The sequence below is a fragment of the Electrona antarctica genome (assembly GCF_951216825.1).
Source record: "Electrona antarctica genome assembly, chromosome: 9".
Taxonomy (NCBI): domain Eukaryota; kingdom Metazoa; phylum Chordata; class Actinopteri; order Myctophiformes; family Myctophidae; genus Electrona; species Electrona antarctica.
The window spans coordinates 16,825,293-16,847,190 of record NC_136790.1 but is presented as its reverse complement, the minus strand read 5'-3'; the positions used below and the strand labels follow the sequence as shown (position 1 = coordinate 16,847,190).

Here is a 21,898-nt window from a genome sequence, read left to right as displayed (position 1 = left end):
TTTTTAGATCGATCAGGGATCTGTTATTGTGTACTGTGCTGACTCTTACTGTACATGGGGCTGGACCCTTTATAGCAACCAGCAGACAAAATAATAACACTGTCTGTATCAGTGTTTACTCCTTAGACCCTACACAAGACCCGATGTTATATTTCATGATTTAACATTTATTTGACTGAGTTTAATGGTCTGATTTGTTGAAAATAGCTGATCAACAAGCTCGTAGATCGCCTAGTTTCAAATAGCCGATGTGTATAGGCTTTATAGTGGCTTTAGCTGATGTTGATGCTATTTAAAAAACAAAACACAAAATCTGGGGGTCCCCGGACCCCTCGCTGTGCTATTGGAGGCTATATTGTTATTATAGGTCAGTCAGTAAACACTGAAGTTGGTGCTTTCATTTAAGTACATTGATTCACAATACCAGAATTATATATATATTATTCATTCATATATTAATACATGAAGCAGACAGCCCTGTGATTAAACCTTTAGCATTACACTGCAACCACACTGTGGTTAATATGTTTTATTCACAATGCAAAGTTATTGTATCATGGTGTAGTCAAGCACAGTGGATTCATATTGTAATCGATCTGGGATGTTGACATTGTGCAAAACTGTGTTCAATGAATTGCCTCATCTGCTACATTAACTGTTATTGCTACTAGAGCATGTTGACATGGACAGGACAGCTTAGTTAATAGCATCTCTGTGTTATAATTAATGGGCTTGGTTGGTTAAATGATTTTATTAGACAAATGTAGAACAGCATAAGTACAGTCAAAACTAAATAATTCACATGCAAGTAAAGGCATGGTGTTGCAAAGCAAAAAAAGCACTTGAAACACTTGAAACCCAAATATATTGTCTACCATACAACAGTAATACAACATCATTTGTGTGATATAGCAATACAATTGAATTGTCATATCAATATGTATAACACCCAGACAGCTAATGCAGTGTTTTCCAAACTGTGGGTCTCTCACTCAACAGTAAACACTTGAGTTTTGGTGTTTAGTAAGAGTCATGACTGTACTTTTCAAGGTGTATAGCTTGCTGCAAGTCGTCTTCCCCCGGAAGCAAAGATTGGAGATTAAAACGTTTGCTCTGAAAGAATATATATTCTAATATTTGCGCCACATTTTCAAGATTTTCCAAACATAGCAGATCTACAAGCTCGTAGTGCAGCACCGCGCTATGAGCTTGTAGATCTGCTATTTTTCAATAGCTAAATTATAACACATGGACACAAGTCCATGTGCCCCTTTGCCACACAGGCTCAGGAACTGCTTCACACAACACCAGCTGACACCTCCAAGGCTTCCTGGGTGATGGCGAGATGGAGGGATCAGTGGAAGGCAGCAGAACATCCAGGCTTCACCACTACATCAAGGATCCCACAGATGTTCCTGGCCAGCCAGCACCTGCCCTGCATGGAGTGGACAACCCTCAATCGTCTGAGGACAGGTGTGACGTTTCAGTACAGCAATGCAGAAGTGGGGTCTGACAGATGTGTAGGCAGGGCAAGAGAGAGAGAAAGAGAGAGAGAGAGAACATGGTTACAGTCACTAGCAGGCAACTTTTGTCTAATCTCACTTTTATTTGCACTGTTGCAATGTCAACCTGCATAGTACACACACTGCCCACGCTTGATGAGTTGAATACATAGAACCAGAATGGAAACAAGGCCTGTGTTATCCTTTTAGCATTATCTGTATCTCTGTACTTCTTTGCAAGCTGTTATTAAAGTATTCAATCAATAAATCAAACAAACCATTAGAAGAATCCATTCTGTATCTCTACTCAGCCGACACGTTTTGTGATTTGATGCATGAGTTATAGGGACAATGCAGAACTTTCTAATCAAACTACGCACGCACGCACGCATGCATGCACGCACGCACACACGCACGCACGCACGCACGCACGCACGCACACATACAAGTGTTGATAAAAACAAATGACTAAAACTTTTTTCATAGAGAGAGAATGCACTCTGAAAGGAATGGAATGGAAGCACCTTATGGAATACAAATCATTGTGTGTACACTGTTTATACCCCTACACTGCTTACAGCAAATTACATCTGTATAAAGAAATTCTGTTACATAAACAGAGCAATACATTCTTCATTTGTTTTATTTTTAGGATGGGATTTCAACTGCTGCTAGCCGATACATTTGCACTATATATTGTATCCCACAGTTTTTTGATATTTTATCTATTTTCTAATACTATTTATCTTTATCTTTGTAATGTATATAAGAGTTGTGTAATTTCATAGAGTTCAACAGAAATGATTTGTTGCTGTGCTATGATTTATAACAGCCACTAGATGGCAATGATGATGAGTACTACTGCTATCTACCAATGGTTCCCAAACAAGTACCCCCAAATTGACACTAATTAGCCCGCGGACCCCCATTTGAAAACATATGCCAGGGACCCCCCATAAGAGATTTTTTCCCCTTTTTTTACGGCTATAGCAGTGATTCTCAACCCGTTTAATTTCAAGGACATGCATTAGTCTACGGACCCCCATTTCTGGTATTTCTATCTCTGGGTCCCCCAATTTATATTTTTAAATCAATGTTAATTTAACTATGAGAGTGTACAAATGGAACCATTTGGTTCCATTTGTACACTCTGAGTTACAGAACCATAACGGTCCATTTGGTTACTAACTATCATTTAGCTGCAAGGGGACCCCCTGGAACTCCCTCAAGGACCCCTGAGGGTCCCCGGACCCAACTTGGTCATCTAGATGGAAAGAATTATCCAAATTCATCAATTCAATCATAACTACTGACAATGTAAATTTACAGCAGTATAGAAAATCAAGGTCAGAGAAATAAGTCACAGACACAGTGGTACAATTACAACTCAACATATTTTATTATTATTTTACATCCAGGTATGCAATTACCAGGCAGTTAACTGGTCAATAACTAACTTTAACTATGGATGTATCTTCCATGAGGGGGAATCGAACTCCAGTCTACAAAACCCCTACAAAGAAAAGTGAAACATTCTGATTGGGTGAAAAAGATGGCAAAACTTCCTGGCAACAAAGGCAAGCCTTCGTTTCATTGGCTGTCCGGCTGTGCCGACTATCCACGACCGGCCAGATCATGCAGCCAGTGTGCTAAGTCACTGATCTACTTGCTACCTGCCACAACACAGTCTGCTGTTCCCTTTGAGTACAACATTGATACAAAAATAAAATACAAAAAATAAAATAACAGGAGATTTGTCTATTGTTTATTTTACTGTTGTTTATCTCTAGACGTTTGAATGTTTATGAACCACAATGCTATAGTATGCCGTCCGAAACCATGAACTATAGTATGTCGTTTTTTCATGATTTTCATCTTTTTTTCAAAATATATATATTTTATAATTCAGCTTTCTGTGGAGACACATGCTGGAACCTTTTACTTTGAAATGTTTTGTAGTTTCTGAGTTATTTAAGTTAAACGCCCAATGCATTCCCAATGGCAATAGCACAAACTTTGGCATGCTACTAGTCCTACATACTTACACCTAGAAACCCCATTCAAACCTATTTAGGTTCATCTTACGGTGGACATGTTTGCCTGAAAAGGAATCTTTGAAATGTTTCATCGTTTTAGAAATATAGTGCTTTCAAATTTGAGACATTTACAATGGGGCTCAATGGCAGATATTGGCACGTCAAAAAAGCACTTTCACCTAGAAACTCCATTCACACTTTTTATAATTCAGCTTTCTGTGGAGACACATGCTGGAACCTTTTACTTTGAAATGTTTTGTAGTTTCTGAGTTATTTAAGTTAAACGCCCAATGCATTCCCAATGGCAATAGCACAAACTTTGGCATGCTACTAGTCCTACATACTTACACCTAGAAACCCCATTCAAACCTATTTAGGTTCATCTTACGGTGGACATGTTTGCCTGAAAAGGAATCTTTGAAATGTTTCATCGTTTTAGAAATATAGTGCTTTTAAATTTGAGAAATTCAGAATGGGGGTCAATGGCAGATTTTGGCAAGTAAAGATTTGAGTGGGGTTTGAACCCATCTCCAGATCATGCAGCCAGTGTGCTAAGTCACTGATCTACTTGCTACCTGCCACAATGCAGTCTGCTGTTCCCTTTGAGTACAACATTGATACAAAAAAAGATTTGTCTATTGTTTATTTTGCTGTTGTTTATCTCTAGACGTTCAAATGTTTATGAACCACAATGGAAACAAGTCTCTGGCTCTTCTGTCATTATCTATTCGGCCTTTTAAGAACCGCATGCAGAGTGGCTCACTGGGTACAGACTAGCCTGCCTGGGAATCAGGAGGGTGCAGGTTGATGTCCTGGACATAGTGTCCCAAAATCATGAAAGTATGACATATATTATGCCGTCCCAAACTATGAGTATGTCATTTTTTCATGATTTTCATATTTTTTTCAAATCCTCCAAAATCACGAAAAACGACATGCTATAGTATGCCGTCCGGAAAAAAATATATCTTTGGCATGCTACTAGTCCTACATACTTAGACCTAGAAACCACATTCAAACCTATTTAGGTTCATCTTACGGTGGACATGTTTGCCTGAAAAGGAATCTTTGAAATGTTTGTTTTAGAAAGTGTTTTAAATTTGAGAAATGTATAATGGCAGATAGTGGCACATCAAAAAAAAAATCACTTTCACCTAGAAACTCCATTCACACTTTGTATAATTCAGTTTACTGTGGGCACACATGCTGGATCTTTTTACTTTGAAATGTTTTGTAGTTTCTGAGTTATTTAACTTAAACGCCCAATGCATTCTCAATGGCAATAGCACAAACTTTGGCACGCTACTATAGTCCTACATACTTACACCTAGAAACCCATTCAATGGTGGACATCTTATGGACATGTTTGCCTGAAAATTTATATTTTAAATGTTTTTCAGAAATATACTCCTTTAAAAGTTGAGAAAATAATGGTCAATGGCAGCAACGCTTTCACATATTAACTCAATTCACACTTCATAATTCAGCTTACTGTGAACACACAAGCTGGAACCTTTTACTTTGAAATGTTTTGTAGTTTGAGTTATTCAACTTAAACGCCCAACACAATATGAGAAATAGCTGGGCTACAGATATGTGCATGTGAAGAATGCATATGTGCAAGTTGACTTAATTTAAGGCCTAAACGGCTTCCCATACTATAGGCCTACAGCTGATGTTACTCAGCTGTTTGTGTCAAACCACCAAAAGCCTTATTTTTAATCAAGTTTACAGCTAATTACATTGAAAATGAAAAGTAAATTTGAGTACTACATACTGGCATTTATTTACATAGGGGAGAAGAACACATCAAGGCACATGTCTGAACACGTCAGCATAAAGTGCATTGAGGTTTCTTTAAAAACAAAAAAGGAAAAGCATTCACATGGCATCCACTTACACAATCTGGTCCTTATTTTAACCAACAGGTCATCAGTATATCAATACAGTGCAACTAGTAAGTACACCTGTTCAAGTGCCCTTGAACAAGGCATTGAACCACTACGATGAAATGTTCTATGAGCAGGGCCTGGCTGGAAACAAGTTCTTGAGCTTAGCCCAGATACCCTGGGTAAATATAGTAATCATTTCATTTCACCTACAGTGGTGTAAGGTGGAGTTATGATGACACCTACTGGTTGACAATGGTAAAGTTATTTGATCAGATTTCAAATGTGGTCAGTCAGAACGGTAACTGATGGATTGCAACTAAGGGGCACACTCATTATCAACATTGAACTATGTAATTAATATAAAGTATTAATACATAAAATGTTCCCAATGACCCCAAGTTCTAGACCTCCAGCTCTGGGCTAAACAGAAAGCACATACTATATATATATAAAAACAAAACGCTGTACAGTAGCTCAGGTTTCAGTCTCTCTCCGAATTCTCTATTCGTCATCACTGTCCTTTTTCTTCTTCTCAGACACCGGGGGTCTCTGGGACCTCCTCTGCTGGCTCAGCTGCCATGTCCTCAGCCTTTTGCTTCTTCTTTTTCTTGGAAGGGGTCTCTCCGTCCTCTCCTCAGTTCTCCTGAGCAGGGGCCTCCTCCGCCTCCTCCACAGCCTGCTTCTTAATCTTCTTGGATCCCGTGTCCCCATTCTCAATCGCCTCCTAGCCACAGTAAAGAAGAGCGTTAGGGAACACATTTCATCATGGATTGAACACCAAGTCCTGCTATGAATAGTTTATGTCTGAATCACTTCAGTGGTCCAGTCCACTGGATGGGACCGGCCAATGGTTCGGAGTCAGCATGATCTAGCATGTTGTACACTGAGAAAATGACCATAGAATAGTCACATCTTAGTGAAAACATGCATGTAGTCCAATATTGCCAAAGCATTAAACAAACCTCTGCTTGGCCGTTTGTTTCGGCACCTCCTTCCTCAAGTTCTTTTGACTTCTGCTCACGCTTCTTGCGTTTCTTTTCCAGCTTTCGCTTGATCTCTGCTGTGACGTCGCTAGCCTGTTGATGAAGAGAGAGACCCTGTTACACTCATAATAACCAGAGAATGCCAGTGTGCACTGTATTGTGCTGCGTCAGGCTCATTAAATCAGTTTTCCCCCACAAACAAGTCGGGCAAGTGTTTATCATCACTCACAGCAAAGTGAACATAAAAATTATGGTAACCGTAAGAAAAGTCTGCACAAAACCAAACCCACAAAGTAGCCTCATTAACCAAAACACACCCACAATACATACAACTGAACGCACCTCTTTCATAGCATCCTTCATGACGTCAGCGTTTTCGCGTGGAACTTCACCCGTCTCGTAGAAAGACAGCCGCTCCTCGACCTGGTCACGCAGTTTGTCCCCAAACACGCTCGAGGGGATCTCTGTCAAAATAAATTCAACAATCAGCTGACTGCACAGAACGAGTAGAAGACAGTCACTCTGCAGAACAAAGTGGCTTTGCTCAGTCAAATAACTTGTCACCATCAACCCGAAGGATGAATACTGTTGACGAAAAATATTGAACATCATTGCAAATCATGCCACAAGGTTAAATGGCCAATGATAGATGACACTGGCTACAGATTGATAGCTGCCGCTTACCAGAGAAACAGTCTATCCGCGAGGCGATGGAGCACTTATTTGCCAGGTATCTCGAGATGCGGCCCTTGTTCTTGGCAGCGGCACGGCCGATGAAGGTGGAGTGGAAGATGAGGCCGTATTTGGGGGTGTTGCCTTTAGTCTTCAGAGCTCTGTGGGGAAATGTCACTTTGTCTTTCAAACAATGAACACAAAATGTACTATACACCTGGAGTTGCCAATAAAAATATATAAAAGAGCAGTGGCTTTTGAAGACACATTGCTCAAAGAATCTCCGACTACAAACTGCAAGCTTAAAAAAAAAAAAAAAAAAAAAAACATATTTTCTTAAAAGTCTCTTTACCTCAGTGCTGTTAAGTGGCTGCTCAGACTAAGGGAGGGGTGTATGTGAGAGGGATCACTCCAGAGGAGGCTTTACAAAGAGGGCCTGCTCCAGTCACCCTGCTCTGCTCCGGCCCAGTCCTGCCATCACTGTAGCCACCATATTCCCCAGCAGGGAGGGGGTGCCCCAGTACCTGAACAGGGCCTTTTCTGCTCCCAGGATCTGCACAGTGGAGGCTGGGTATTTGGCGAGCTCCTACCTGTGGGGCAAATAAAGAGGGTTTAAAATCAGTTTGTGAAAGCTTAAAGGTTTGTGAAAGCCTTCTGTTCAGCTAAAGCCATTTCAAAATAACCCACTTTCAGACGGTACAAACTACAATAGACTTGTACTAACCACGTCGCCGATTAGGGATGCCAGGTTGGGTGCCACCTGGCTCATCTTTGAGCGGAGGTACTCCTGTAGCTCCAGGCGGTACCCATGTTGATCAGGTCAATTGGGGAAATGTCCATACCTGGAGGAAAGGGGTGGGGATCATGTCTTAATTATAAACACTGAAAACCTTTGCGTTATAAATAATGCATCTTGCCAGTAAGTGTGGGCTGTCACTCCCGACAGGATCCGCAGTGTGGATTTGTGCCATCACCACAGGTTTATGAGAGAGCATAATCTACCCCCCTGTGTTAGACACCAAGGACGCTTATCAGTCCATGATGGGCATAAAACGGGCTTCAGTTCACATGGCTCACCCATGGAGCTGCGTGAAACATCCAGGATGGCCTGGGCCTTGGCGGCATCCATCACCACCTCCTCCAGCGCCGGCAGGCTCGCCTCCGATAACTCCTTCCTGTTGCTAATCAGCCGGGCCATGCGGCAGTACATAGAGTTGTCCGTCACGATCTTGATCAGCTCTGGGAAGTGGTAACCGTACCATTCACTGGAGTAAAGGGGAGAAGAGGGTAGCAAATTAGGGACACATCATCTGGCAATACATTGGCATATAGCTAGAAATTCTGTAAAATAATCAAGTGTGGGTTGTCTCTCCCGACAGGATCCGCAGTGTGGATTTGTGCCATCACCACAGGTTTATGAGAGAATAAATCATAATCTACCCCCCTGTGTTAGACACCAAGGACGCTTATCAGTCCATGATGGGCTTAAAAAAGGGGTTTCACATCACTTTTAACATGGCTAAACAGTTTTACATTTAATGTCATGGCTGCACTACCATGGAGTTGCAGGACATCCACACCACACATGTTTAAGTTAAAAAAAGCTGATGTGTTCAATTTTAAAACAGCAACATCCCATTGGTGGAATGGAGGTACAGCCATAACAAAACCCCATTAAATATCAGTTAAACTTTTGATAAAAAAAAAAGCATCCCCCCCCCCCCCCCCAGAGTTTAGATTTACTAGAATGTAAAGTTCGACCCCATTGGGTCTTATGGATGCCCAGCCCCTTACCGGACACGCATGGCAAAGGTATTGATGTCCTTATCCAGCTGGTCCAACAGAGCGATGGATTGGATGATCATGTTGTCAGCTCTGTTGACGTTAAACTTGACCTTGGCTCTCGAGTAGCTGTGGCCCAGACCCAACTGGGCCTTGGAGGCAGCCTCGCCCGTCAGCCCCTTCACGAGGGAGTGGAAGTGCAGACGCACTCCTGAGAAGACCAACACAGACGGATCATAGTCAGTCATGTGATACAAAGGCAGGGACTAGTGTGTTCACTTCACGCTGGCTGTTCAGACTTTCAGTATGAACCATCAGGCGGTGTCAGGGTCAAATGATCACATCACAACAGCCCCGGCCATTTCAAATCACTACGGGCACATAACCGGTCACACAATGCTGATAAGTTTACCGCTTCAGCCATGCAGTGTATAAAGGAACATACTACTTTCCAGTTAGTGGTATGTTATTAATCTACATGTTTAGCCAACCAAACGTTGTCCATGAAATCACTTATTTGAGGACTAAATAATGCACTAAAACTAAACACAATTAATATCAATATATTAAAGTCTTGGCATGTTTGCTTTCATTCTGTACTTTAAGGCTCCCTTTCTTACTAAATAGGTTAACAGATTTAAAAACGGCCTTATGAAAAGCCCACATCCCGTCATATATGTCACCATCTCCTCACCTCTAAGGATCTCGGTCACCACCCCACCAGTCTGGATGGACAGACCCAACTCCTCCTGAAGAGATGCTCCAATCTTGGCATCGGAGACACCCAGCATGGCTTTCTTCTTGATGGTCGTTGGCAGGTTGGTCTCCAGGAACAACTTCAGGTCAGCATGAACCACGCCTGCATGGATGGGATGACAATAGCATTCATTATAATCAATGTAATTGGCTGAGGTGATAAAAAGTCCATAACGCATTAAGACCCGAGGCCAATTCTGCAACGTTCAAGTTCTGTCACTATAATTAGTAATAAGGAGCCCCAAAATTACATGAATTTGGCCGCATATGCCCATCTCAAAATATCTGTACAAATTTATGATTTTTCAAAAATGGCTACACTCAGCTTGAATATCTGCCATTTTCAAATAGATTAATTTTCTAAATTATGGTTACTCCAATGACTTTTCTGGTCTTAATGAGTTATAAATGTCCAGGTTAGCTCATGATGTTCAGAATATAGGATGCTATCAGCACAGTCATTCAGGGGATTGACAGATTATATTTGACATCATTACATCAGAGCATGGCTGGGCTTCTCGCTTCAGGAAAACATACCTTCAGAAATGGCGTTTATGTTATCCAGGGCAGCCTGGGCAGACTTGAACGGGAAGAAGGCTGCCAGGCTCACCATGCCGTTAACTTCCCGATACTCAGGACACTTTCCTCCACCTAGAGAAAATAATTTCACCCAAGGTCAGGTATAAAGCTAAATAAAATGTAGCTTCATCTTGTAAATTACGTTTAAATGCAATCAGATGATATTCATTTTTATTTGGATGCATGTTCTGTCAATGCCATGAAGATGTTTTTTGTAACTCAGTAGGCGACTAGGCGTTCCCACACAACTTCTGGGTATGATGATGCCACGCACATACCCTCCATTAACCGAAAATAAACAGAACCCAAACTTTCGAACCAATAACTTGCTTATATAGGATAGATATTTGTTCCTACACACAAAGTGGCAATGTTTTTTTATAGTCTGCTAAATAAATTAACCACTCGTTAATAGAATGGCAACAGTCTTACAACTAACTGAAAATTAAAATCCATGTCTTTATACATGTCCAGGTCAGCTCATGATGTTCAGATATAATGGATGCTGTCAGCACAGTCATTCAGGGGATTGACAGATTATATTTGACATCATTACATCAGAGCATGGCTGGGCTTCTCGCTTCAGGAAAACGTACCTTCTGAAATGGCGTTTATGTTATCCAGGGCAGCCTGGGCAGACTTGAACGGGAAGAAGGCTGCCAGGCTCACCATGCCGTTGAACTTCCCGATACTCAGGACACTTTCCTCCACCTAGAGAAAATAATTTCACCCAAGGTCAGGTATAAAGCTAAATAAAATGTAGCTTCATCTTGTAAATTACATTTAAATGCAATCAGATGATATTCATTTTTATTTGGATGCATGTTCTGTCAATGCCATGAAGATGTTTTTTGTAACTCAGTAGGCGACTAGGCGTTCCCACACAACTTCTGGGTATGATGATGCCACGCACATACCCTCCATTAACCGAAAATAAACAGAACCCAAACTTTCGAACCAATAACTTGCTTATATAGGATAGATATTTGTTCCTACACACAAAGTGGCAATGTTTTTTTTATAGTCTGCTAAATAAATTAACCACTCGTTAATAGAATGGCAACAGTCTTACAACTAACTGAAAATTAAAATCCATGTCTTTATACATGTCCAGGTCAGCTCATGATGTTCAGATATAATGGATGCTGTCAGCACAGTCATTCAGGGGATTGACAGATTATATTTGACATCACTACATCATGAGCATGGCCAATGATTTAAAACACTTGCGTTTTCAATCTCTCCCTTTTAGAATAGTGAAGAAAGACTTCAAAATGGGTAAGAATCTGGAAAGATCATACCCGAACACTGCCACACAAAATCACTTCACCCCTTTAGCAGAATCATGAGATGCCGGTACCCCAAAATGGTCAGCAATGACGTGTAAATCTGCTGTCCTGCACTTATTCAACTTTTCTAAGGTTGGGTCACTTAGAAAGAACTTTAAGTCAAATTGTGCCATTTTACCATCCGGACACCTGTCAACACCTGCTGCTGATCCCGGACAAGCCCCCAAATATATTACGACCTTATGACCCCATATTGGGTCTAGGCTCCAAAGGAGTAATATATGTGGCTATCACAAACCCATTCAGGCAAAAATATGTATATTTATTGAGAAAAGAAGGCTTCACAATAATTAGAACATGGGGCAAGCGAGTATATCATCAGGGTGGCCAAGCCAAAACAACAAAAACCCCAACCCTAACTGGAAAGAAAAAGGAGCTAAGCTACACCAAAAATAAATTACAATTCTAGGCTCCCCGACTATTAGCGACTAAACATAAACAGAGTCAAAAAAGGGGAATAAAAGAAATGGCAGCACACCCTTACCAATCGCTTCCCTCTTTGGGACACAAGAAGGTGGTTTGCAAAAAGATATCCTACTGTGGTCTGTACTTTAAACACCAAGTAAAAAAAGATATAGCACTAAGCAGATATGGCACACAGCCTACACAAGATCAGCACAGGTGACGGATTGATGAGGAGCTTCTCCCAGCATTTTATGCTGGTGGCTGGCTGATGAGATGAGGCCCAGGTGTGCCTCCAAACAAGCCACTCCTCCAATCACCATATAGGGCACAGAAAACACAGGAATCAGTCAAGAGCACCATATGACACACCATATGAGGCCACATAGGGCCGTAACAGGCAATAGCACAAACTTTGGCATGCTACTAGTCCTACATACTTACACCTAGAAACCCCATTCAAACCTATTTAGGTTCATCTTACGGTGGACATGTTTGCCTGAAAAGGAATCTTTGAAATGTTTCATAGTTTTAGAAATATAGTGCTTTAAAATTTGAGACATTTATAATGGGGCTCAATGGCAGCTCTATAGGCACGTCAAAAATCACTTTCACTTAGAAACTCCATTCACACTTTGTATAATTCAGTTTACTGTGGGCACACATGCTGGAACTTTTTACTTTGAAATGTTTTGTAGTTTCTGAGTTATTTAACTTAAACGCCCAATGCATTCTCAATGGCAATAGCACAAACTTTGGCATGCTACTAGTCCGACTCCTACATACTTACACCTAGAAACCCCATTCAATGGTGGACATCTTATGGACATGTTTGCCTGAAAATTAATCTTTGAAATGTTTCAGTTTCAGAAATATACTCCTTTAAAAGTTGAGAAAATAATGGAGGTCAATGGCAGCCAAAACACTTTCACATATTAACTCAATTCACACTTCATAATTCAGCTTACTGTGGAGACACATGCTGGAACCTTTTACTTTGAAATGTTTTGTAGTTTGAGTTATTGAACTTAAACGTCCAACGCAATATGCATGTGAAGTAGCTGGGCTACCGTTATGTGCATGTGAAGAATGCATATGTGCAAGTTTACTATTCATTTAAGGCCTAAACGGCTTCCCATACTATAGGCCTGACATGTTACTCAGCTGTTTGTCAAACCACCTTTGTACAAATTAACTATTTTTGCAATGATCCCTTATTTAGCATGAAGTCATTTGACTGTAGTTTGATAGAAGCATATGAATTAACACCATCCTTGAATGATTGTGACCTTTTCCAAACAAAATACATTTAGTTCAACCTGAACCATCTTGTTTATTCCCAAACTGCTTGTACACCCAGTTAACTCATTAACTTATGTAACTAATGTAAGCGGTTCCATTAAACTTTCAGCCAGTTTCCCAGTGCCATTGAGGGTTAATATTAGCCTGGCTAATAAGCCAGACTCAAATCACACTGTCGTGTGGTATTTGAGTCTGGAGATGCTGTGTAGGGACCTCGTTTCCCGGGAGGCGGGTTCAAACTTTCTCTTTGACGCATTGGGCAGTTCGGACACCCGTCCACCAGTGACATCATCATTAGGCAGATTTTTTTTTAAACAAGATTTGTTTTAAAATATATTTAGATTTGTATTATCGTGAGAATGATGGCTTCAACTTTTGCATTGCAACTTTTCAGGAAAAGAAAGCCTGCCGTTTCTATTAGCTTGGATTCACCATCGATGATGTCACTGGTGGACGGGTTTCTGAACTGCCCACAGCCTTCCTATGAGACACAGACTGAGTAGGAAGAAATGGTGGTATTTTATCATGAACATTAGTTAGGACCAATTATAGGAAGAGAAGTTGAAAAGTGGTGAAGTGGTCCTTTAATATAAAGGCAAACTCTTATCCAAAACTTACTTCAATGAACAACTCAACCTTGTTGAATACAGTACATGCCTAGATTACAAAGTGGCTATTTGAAAACAATATCATACAATAGTAACTATAGTTGGGTGCCACCGATATTGTCCCTTATCATTTGACCCATTTAGGCCTGACCTCAAAAAATCCTTCTAAATCCTCCAGTTTTCTGAAATAAATATTTTCACGATTTTTCAAAAATAGCAGACCTACAAGCTCGTAGCGCGCCACTCGGTGGCGCTCTATGAGCTTGTAGATCTGCTATTTTTCAATAGCTAAATTATAACATAATGTTTAAAACACCAAAAGGGGTTCCCGCCCAAAATGGGTTAACTGTCCTTTTGCGCAGATCACGCAAACCTCAGCAAAAAGAAAAGGACAATATCGATGGCCTCCAACTGTATAGTTGAACTGAAGGGGGTGGTATGGGTAAAGAGGCCTGGATCTGAGAATCAGAGAGTCACAGGTCTGTCCATGTTAAATCTCTGGGGTCTGGTATTTTGTTTTAAAATACAAAATGACCATCCTTTTTCTCCGGGACTGACATCTCCGACTCCAGAGGATTAAGAGAGAGTAATCTGTTCACCACACATTGAGCTTGCAGCCGGGCTTGTGGTTCGTGATCCCAACAGTCTGTCATTATTTCCTGCAGTGCAAATCCCTGAAAATAACATTCAGTTGGACATTAGTTCTAGTTAACACATGGGTTTTATTTATTCAATATCCACTACATTTACACATAGGCTATATATTTTGTTTATGTTATCAAGGTTATATTAATTTAATTTGTTTGGTACACTTTTACACTCTCCGAGCTGAGCTAAATTAACATATATATATATATATATATATATATATATATATATTGCAATTAGTGGAATTATACCTGGTGACTCTCTTTCCAGTGTGGGGGTATGGAGGGCCTCTTTCGCATCTCATACACATACTGGATGAATTGCATTCCACTGGGTCCAAGCTCAGCTTCATAAGGCATGTAATGCTGTGGCACCGGGCTACCTGCAGATGGAGACATTTCATCAAAAAGGAATGGACAGTTAACTGCATTGACCACACAGACAAAAAACAAAACATTAAACAAAAACGTAATATACCTTGTTGATTGTATCAAAGTCAGAATACTCTTATTTCAATCAGTGTTAAATTCTAAGTCAAAGTTCTTCCCAAGTACTTCTCCATCACTGGAGAGGGTGGTTATGGCTGCCTGGGGCAGGCAAGGCCTAGGCTACTATCTGAATTACACAAGCAAGATCAGGTGTAGACTAGATAGATAAAGTGCCCCTCTGGGCACAGGTCTCCACCAGTGCATCAGATTGTGGCCTCCTGGTGGCGCTATAATAGGCCAATGTGGAAAAAAGGGTGTCATTACTGGGTGTTCTTACTCCTTGGATGGCAATTGGATGATTTGAGGCATTTTGTTCCAAAAATGTGTTTGGCAAAAATCCACCTGTTGGTGGCGTTATAACAGGCCAATGTGAAAACGGTGGGATATATTCCTGCCTAGAAGGAAAGTCTGTGAAAGATTTCACGGAAATTGCACGCTGCGTTCATGATTTGAGGCTTTTTGTTCAAAACGGGCCAATCCTGCAAACTTTGAAAGCCAATGTTAGCAATATGAAATATCGGACAGATCCTTCTTGAACACATGACTATAGATTTATTGTGTAACGATTTGCGGGATTTTTGGACAGAATCTGGAATTTTGTTTTTCAAAAGTCGGCCTCCTGGTGGTGCTATAACAGGCCGTTCTGGAAAATTTGGGGCAGAGGTTCATCATTGGCACCCAGGGAGTGTGCGTGCAAAATTTGGCACCGACTGGGTTAACGGTACCGTAGATTAGCTGGTAACAGACGGACGGACAGACAGACACGCACAGACACACACACACACACACGGACGAAAAATACACACACACACACACACACACACACACACACACACACACACACACACACACACACACACACACACACACACACACAGGGGGGGGGACAATAATGGTATAACTGCAAATCTATCTACAGTGACGTCTTTTAGTATAGACCAGTGGTTCTCAAAGTGGGTCTTCTAGGGACTTTCCCCGGCTAAATATGTTAATATGGCATTAGTTTAGTTTAATTTAATGCCTATAACCAGAGTTTATATGGCCAAAATGTTTTACCATCAAACATGTCTGAGCAGCGCATCCAGATCTCCCAGAGCAGCAGACCCAGAGCATACATATCCGCCTCCAGGAAACAGTACCCACGGTCAAGGTGCACAGAGCCATCCAGCATCTCCGGCGCCATGTAACGCAATGTACCAACTCGATGAAGCTGGAGATCGATAGAGAATTGACAATAGTAGCTCTGTATTAGATACAATGTACAATAAATAAAGTCTACATCATTATTATTATTATTATTATTATTATTATTATAAAAACAATACATGTCCTTGGTTGGAGCAACAGTCTCTAATCTGTACAAGCTAAGAAACTATTAAGTGTACAACTAAAGGAAACACATCATTGTGAACAATCCAATGAAACTACAAATTTCAACTGTTGTGATTTTGGTATGATCAGATCAAATGCTATGTCGTGACCCCAAGTAAATCTGAGGCTGGGGAAAAAAAGCTTTGAGTTTTTTGGACCCTAGTCATAGAATGATCTACAGACCAAACTTAAACTGCCATTTGTAATCCCCCTAGTGAGTTTTAACCAGTCATTGCTCCTGCTTTGACGTATAGCAAACAGTGTTTCTCTAGTTTTTTAGTGTATTAGCAAACCTCATTGCTTTTATATATTAGCCTTTATTGGTCATGTTATTAGACTTTCCTGTTTTTCCTGAGCTTCTTAGGATGTGGGTACTGTATTTATGATTTTTATATGTCTGTCCCTGTTTTTGTTTTGTATTTATTGTTACTGGCATAGCTGTGTTACATTATTTCTCTTGGCCAGTTCACACTTGTAAAAGAGAATTCAGTCTCAATGTTTTTTTACTGGTTAAATAAAAACATAAAAAAACGAACTAGATTGAATAGAATATAATTTATTTCCCCTGGGTAAACCCCGCAACTCTTATCATTCCATGATGTACTGTTGCCTCATACCATCAGCACAGAAAAGAACATAACAATGGCTGCACGTGGATGTGGAGCTTACCTGATGTCCGGTGGATGGGCCAATGACGGTGGAAAAGCCAAAGTCACACAGGGCACAGGAGCCATCTGCTCTCACAATCACATTGGCACTGCTGAGGTCTCTGTGGGCCACTGCAGGTTTGTGCACACCTGCATGGTGTGTGTGTGTGTGTGTGTGTGTGTGTGTGTGTGTGTGTGTGTGTGTGTGTGTGTGTGTGTGTGTGTGTGTGTGTGTGTGTGTGTGTGTGTGTGTGTACAACAACAATACAATTATATACTGTATATCCACACACAGACACACATGCATGCATATACTGATGATCTGGATTTCTTGGCGTACCTATTTTGGGCACGTCATTATTGGCACATATTTTTCACACATTCTCAAAATGTTACAAGCTAATAAAGTGTCACTGCAATCCAATGTGAGCTTAGATCTGCTATTTTTTCTACCCGCTGTACAACGAAGTATATGCATTAAGTCATTAACAGTTTTTACTACCACCACACGCACGCACGCACACCACGGTTGTTCTATGGTCTATTACCCTGTCTGTGAAAGTCAGAATGAAGGTAGGCCAGTCCCTGTGACAGAGACAGGGACAACTTCAGTGATGACACCCAGTCACTTGTCGTCTTAGAAAGAAAGGAATGGAGGGAACCCTATCATGAACAAGACACCAACAGATAATGTGAACACACATGCAGCCAGCAGGATAATTACAGTATAGCTAACTAAAACTAATGACTAAAACTGTAATTGGGGAAAAGATTTAATAAAAACCTAAATAATAATACAAATTAGTCTTTATATTACAAAACAATCTATAATTATTGTTATAGATTGAAACTGTATTGTGTGTTTACAAAACTATAACTAAAACGAACTCGAATAATAGAGAAAATGGCAATGGTTTTAGTCTTTGTCAGTAGGCCTATCCGATATTCTTCTTAGTAAATAGGGAAAATAGCCAATATAAAAGTTTACAACAAAAGTTCAAATTTCAATGTGTTGTGAGCTTGTAGATCGCCTATCTTCACTATTCTTCTGAGCTTTTTGAATCTCGCCCCATGGCCCTGAAATGAAATGAAATCTATATTTACCCAGGGTATCTGGGCTAAGCTCAAGAACTTGTTTCCAGCCAGGCCCTGCTCATAGAACACATTTCATCGTAGTGGTTCAATGCCTTGTTCAAGGGCACTTCAGCAGTGGTAATTTTAACGTGTCGGACGGCTGATTCGAACTAGGAACCTTCCGGTATCAAGACCACGCCGCTATCCGTTCGGCCACCGCTGCCACTGACTGCCGCATATTTCAATAAAATTCTTAAACTAACACTAAAACTAATAAAAACTAAACCAAAACTAAGCATCTTCAAAAAGAAAAAAAGAAAAGGCAAACCCACTTTAAAAAGTGAAATTTAAACCGAAATGGGAAACTAAAAAGTTTAAACAAAATATTACAAATACAATCAAATGAATGTATAATAACCTTGGCAGCCAGTTCCAGAACAATCATCCACTCTCCACCCTGCAGTCCTCTCCCAGCACCCAGGAAGTGGACAATCCCAGGGTGATTCAGCAGTGGCAGTTCATAAACCAGCTTCTCCGAGGTGAACTCGCGCTTTCTAGCTGCAGGGAACACCTTCACTGCCACCAAAGCTCCCTGATACTTCCCCTGCCATACTGTTGCAAAATAGCCACGACCCACAATCTAAAAAAGGATATGAATAGAACCGAACAGGTTTATAGATAACACATGAGATACCCGATACTTCAGAGCAAAAGTTCAACCTAAGCACTGTCTTACTGTAAAAGATGGAATCATCAAAACCCTGCTATAACATTATACTTGAAGACTATTGAACGTGGAATACAAATCAGCCTTTCTCCTACCTGTTGCAGCTCTATGTCGAAGCAGTCAATCTTTGGCGATTCCAGTGATATAATAGGATCATGGTGAAGATCTGAGATCATAAAAGTGATTGTGAGCAAATTAATTGCTAGAGAAAATACAACTATGGATGATGTAATTCATTCATTCATTTTAAGCGAATCCTGGTTGGAAACTAGAAAAGTGCTGGAGTAGTCCGGCAGCAGAGGTGGACGGGTGGGAAATTTGGTCTTTTTTAAAGCATACGGAAAGTTTGACATTTTTGACAATTTTGCCTGCCATAGGATGTTAATGGTAGGGTCACAAGAAACCTACTATAAAAAAATTGCTCAATACTGACAGCCGGTCAGCAAGTGGATTCATGAATGTATGTATATAAATATAGACGATATTTTATGTAGGCCAATAAAAAAGACTATATGCCAAATGTCCCACTTTAAACAAAAGAAGCCTGTCGGCTGCCAGACTAGAGTGATACTTCAAAGTAACAAATAAGTGGATATAAAGGGAGTGTTGTGTACCAAGGTCAGCTCACAGGAGAAACGAGTGAAGATGTGCCAAGGTTAAAGATGTGGGAAAATATGTCTTAAAGGTGTTCGAGCAAACATCCCCCCTTTCCTCACTAATTCATTTTATACAGCCCTTCTGATAAGAACGTATGACCAAGTCATTCTGCGTTGAGATAGTCATTCGGTACGTTGCTTTGTCTGTAGCAGTGGTGGAAAACATTTTGTACTTAAGTAAAAGTCTACAATGTAACTAAAGTTTTCATAAAGTACAATATTTGCCTCTGAGATGTAGTGGAGTAAAGTAAAAGTACTGAAAATTGGAAATACTCACTTAAAGTAAAAGAAAATACCTCAAAATTGTACTTAAGTACAACACTTGAGTAAATGAGTAAATGCTTTACACCACTGATCTGTAGAAGATGATTGAGAAAAGAATGGGAGTGACAGTAGTGGGTTGCTATCAAAATCTGAAGAATCAAGACAACAGACTCTTCTGTGTGTATGTCCATCCCACACTTGTAATCATCAGCTGCAATCTCACACTGGTAGCCTTGGACACTGGTTCTCAACATGGGGTCCAGGGACCCCCAGGGGTCCTTGAGGAGTGCCAGGAGGTCTCCAGCTAAAGGACTGACCAAATGGACACTTATGGGTCTACAGCTCAGTGTACATATGGAACCTCATTTGGACCGCAATGGAAACAAGCTAAGCTTTTTTTCTTTATCCTTTTGAATATGGTCATGGGTCAGATGTATATTACATCATGTGACATGTTTTATTTCATGATCAACCAATCAATTGTACGCTTTTATTTTGGTTAAAATAAGTTTCTATATTCTCATAGTACTGCTAGTATTGCTAAAATAGTGTTTGCTCCATAACAGGGGTCACCAATGTCTCTCCAGATCAGTAAAAAGAAAATCTTAAAAAAAAAGAAAATACAATTTAAGCTTATACTGTAATTGGGTTATCTCTCGTGATTGGATGAAATTTGCCACCCTCCTGAAAATCAATGTTCTCTTTGTTAAAGAGCTGGCAAGATGAGGAGTCAGATGAACTGACTTTTTGTTTTAAAAATATATCACTTAATTAATCTTCAAAATCTTTAACACTGAGAATTGTACAGAAAACAAATCATATGAAATGGGCGTCTGTGGCCAAAACAGTAGCAATGTTGGTGCTGGGCAGCTTCAAGACACGTACTGTTATTATGAAGGAAGGGCATACACAAACATTTACTGCAAAGATGGGAATAATATACCAGAATGCGTTTAAACCATGAAGGATCCTACTGTTACCCTTAACACTACAACGATGTCTCCACTTGACAGCCACGATGCACAGGACCAGAAAGGTTCCAACAGGAATAACAATGAAAGCAACTGTCAAAGAAAAAGGGAGAAGAAAATTTAAAAAAAGACAGACAACACTAAATAAACAAATAAAGCCTGATCACACTGAGCTTGCAGATCTTCTATTTTCAGTGTCGAACACATGATATGACGAAGTATAAATCTTAATGGGAACGGAGTCAACAGACTGCTGTTTCAAGAGTGTGTACTGTGTAGGTACCTACACGACATAGGTACTGCCCTTTTAGTTTGATTAATCTAATAAGGCAGGACATACGCTTATCTGAATGGCTAGAGACACACTGAATGTCTCATATGGAGGAGACATAAATAAATCAGCATACAAGAATATCAAAGAACAACAAAAAAACAATATATGTGGCTCACATTCGACAGAATGATAATACACAATTACAATGATCTATCTATGCGCTACGTGTATTTAAAAATGAAAAACTGGAACGAGCAATTGGATACATTATAATACCTTTAGAATATGAATCAAGCTGTTTGTCAGGCTCTTCGTCATCTCGGCTCCATGTCAGCTGTGCATTACAGAGGTCTACGTTGCACTCACACACAACCATGATACCACGGCGAATGGAGCCCTGGCAGGTTGCAGATGGACAAGACTTCTGAACTATAGAACAAGCTGTAACAGACAAACAAAAGCTGCTCCTTAACGGCGGGAACCCCTTTTGGTGTTTTAAACATTATGTTATAATTTAGCTATTGAAAAATAGCAGATCTACAAGCTCATAGGAGCTCCTACGAGCTTGTAGGTCTGCTAATTTTGAAAAATCGTGAAAATATTTATTTCAGAAAACTGGAGGATTTTTTAAAAATCCTAAATGGGTTAAGCCCCATATGATCAGTGGTGGACAAAGCAACGTTTTACTTAGTAAAAGTATCAATACTGCAATATAGAACTACTTTGTTACAAGTAAAAGTTCATAATTCAAAATTTACTTGAGTATAAAAGTATTGGTATCAAAATGTACTTAAAGTACCAAAAGTAGAACGTACTCACTATGCATGGAGAAAGTCTCATTTCAAGTTTTCAAATGTATAAAAATCTTTTGAAAATAGCAAATCTGCCACGCATTGTGAGCTTGTAGATCGACTA

General features: G+C 40.2%; 1 protein-coding gene and 1 pseudogene across 2 annotated transcripts in view; both read right to left on the bottom strand.

The window, feature by feature from the left end:
- Positions 1-5,240: 5,240 nt before the first annotated feature.
- On the bottom strand, positions 5,241-12,276 carry LOC306929857 (nucleolar protein 56-like; annotated as a pseudogene). The gene is made up of 14 exons (XR_013792538.1): positions 12,158-12,276; positions 12,036-12,048; positions 10,872-10,913; positions 10,161-10,274; positions 9,562-9,726; positions 8,880-9,078; positions 8,163-8,350; positions 7,773-7,927; positions 7,610-7,671; positions 7,098-7,246; positions 6,756-6,877; positions 6,393-6,506; positions 5,637-6,154; positions 5,241-5,505 (listed from the first exon to the last, which is right to left on the bottom strand). The product of XR_013792538.1 is annotated as a nucleolar protein 56-like (transcript).
- A 2,075-nt stretch (positions 12,277-14,351) lies between these two features.
- LOC306929064 (anti-Muellerian hormone type-2 receptor-like) overlaps positions 14,352-21,898 on the bottom strand; it is an 8,393-nt gene continuing 846 nt past the window's right edge. The window contains exons 2-10 of the mRNA XM_079509432.1: positions 21,260-21,424; positions 20,719-20,802; positions 18,914-18,984; positions 18,510-18,731; positions 17,566-17,680; positions 17,040-17,167; positions 16,056-16,209; positions 14,763-14,893; positions 14,352-14,537 (exon numbers count right to left, since the gene is read on the bottom strand). Coding sequence (XP_079365558.1) covers positions 14,382-14,537; positions 14,763-14,893; positions 16,056-16,209; positions 17,040-17,167; positions 17,566-17,680; positions 18,510-18,731; positions 18,914-18,984; positions 20,719-20,802; positions 21,260-21,424 — 1,226 coding nt within the window. The 3' untranslated portion in view covers positions 14,352-14,381. The remainder of the gene's footprint in view (positions 14,538-14,762; positions 14,894-16,055; positions 16,210-17,039; positions 17,168-17,565; positions 17,681-18,509; positions 18,732-18,913; positions 18,985-20,718; positions 20,803-21,259; positions 21,425-21,898) is intronic.